General features: G+C 62.3%; 1 protein-coding gene across 1 annotated transcript in view; it reads right to left on the bottom strand.

Moving 5' to 3' along the window:
* Positions 1–438: 438 nt before the first annotated feature.
* Positions 439–883, bottom strand: part of NR1I3 (nuclear receptor subfamily 1, group I, member 3) — a gene marked incomplete at its 5' end in the record, with an annotated part of 758 nt that continues 313 nt past the window's right edge. The window contains 3 exons of the mRNA XM_009080718.1: positions 439–568; positions 648–756; positions 836–882. Of these exons, the coding sequence (XP_009078966.1) occupies positions 439–568; positions 648–756; positions 836–882 (286 nt within the window). The remainder of the gene's footprint in view (positions 569–647; positions 757–835; position 883) is intronic.

The raw sequence follows: 883 nt of genomic DNA, 5'->3' as shown, positions 1-883 counted from the left end.
GGGGTTTGGGGGTCCCCATTGTCCCTGGTGGCACCACTTGTGGTGGCTCCTGGGGGTCTCCAGTGCCAACCACTTGTGGGTGACTCCTGGGGGTCCCCATTGTCCCCACTGCCACTTGTGAGTGGCTCCTGCTGGGGGCTGAGGGTCCCCAGTGTCACCACGTGTGAGTGGCTCTTGTTGGGAGTCTCCATCAGGGCTGGGGGTCCCTTTTGTCCCCACTGCCACCACTTGTGTGTGGTTCCTGCTGGGGGTCCCCACGGGGACTGGGGAGCTCCATTGTCCCCAGTGCCACCCGTCCCCTCCCGGCCGTGCCTCAGTTTCCTTGTGGTGACACATGGGCTGGCTCTGGGAGCCTGGAGAAATAAAGGAGCTTTATCTGTCCCTGCTGGTGGCCTGTGGTGACACTTGGGAGCCCAGAGGTGACACTTGAGGCCCAGCTCAGCTGATGATCTCGGAGAGCAACGGTGTCATGCTCGACAGGTCCTGGATGTGGAGGATCTGCCGCGTGTTCTCCACCTTCAGCGTCTTCAGCTCCGTCAGCAGCAGCAGCAGCTTCGCATAGAGGAACCTGAGGGGGACAGGGGACACCCAGGTGACTGTCCCTATGCTCCTGGGGACACTGCCACCTCCAGCTGCCACTCACTCACCTGCCTTCAGGCATGGGATGCTCATGGTCAATGTAGCTCTTGAGGGTCAGAGCCACCTTCTCCTGGAACTGGTCGATGAGGTCGCGCTCGGCGATGCCAGCATGGTCTGGGGAAGGAGGGGGGTCAGGTGCCATCAGCAGGGCAGTGAGGTGACACCAGGGGCCACCCTGCTGTCCCCATGTGTCCCCTCAGGTGCTCACCAGGTGAGAAGAGCAGCATGGCCTGCAGCAGGACGT

This window comes from Acanthisitta chloris, unplaced genomic scaffold (genome assembly GCF_000695815.1).
Source record: "Acanthisitta chloris isolate BGI_N310 unplaced genomic scaffold, ASM69581v1 scaffold15718, whole genome shotgun sequence".
Lineage (NCBI taxonomy): Eukaryota > Metazoa > Chordata > Aves > Passeriformes > Acanthisittidae > Acanthisitta > Acanthisitta chloris.
This window is presented reverse-complemented; position numbering and strand designations above follow the sequence as displayed.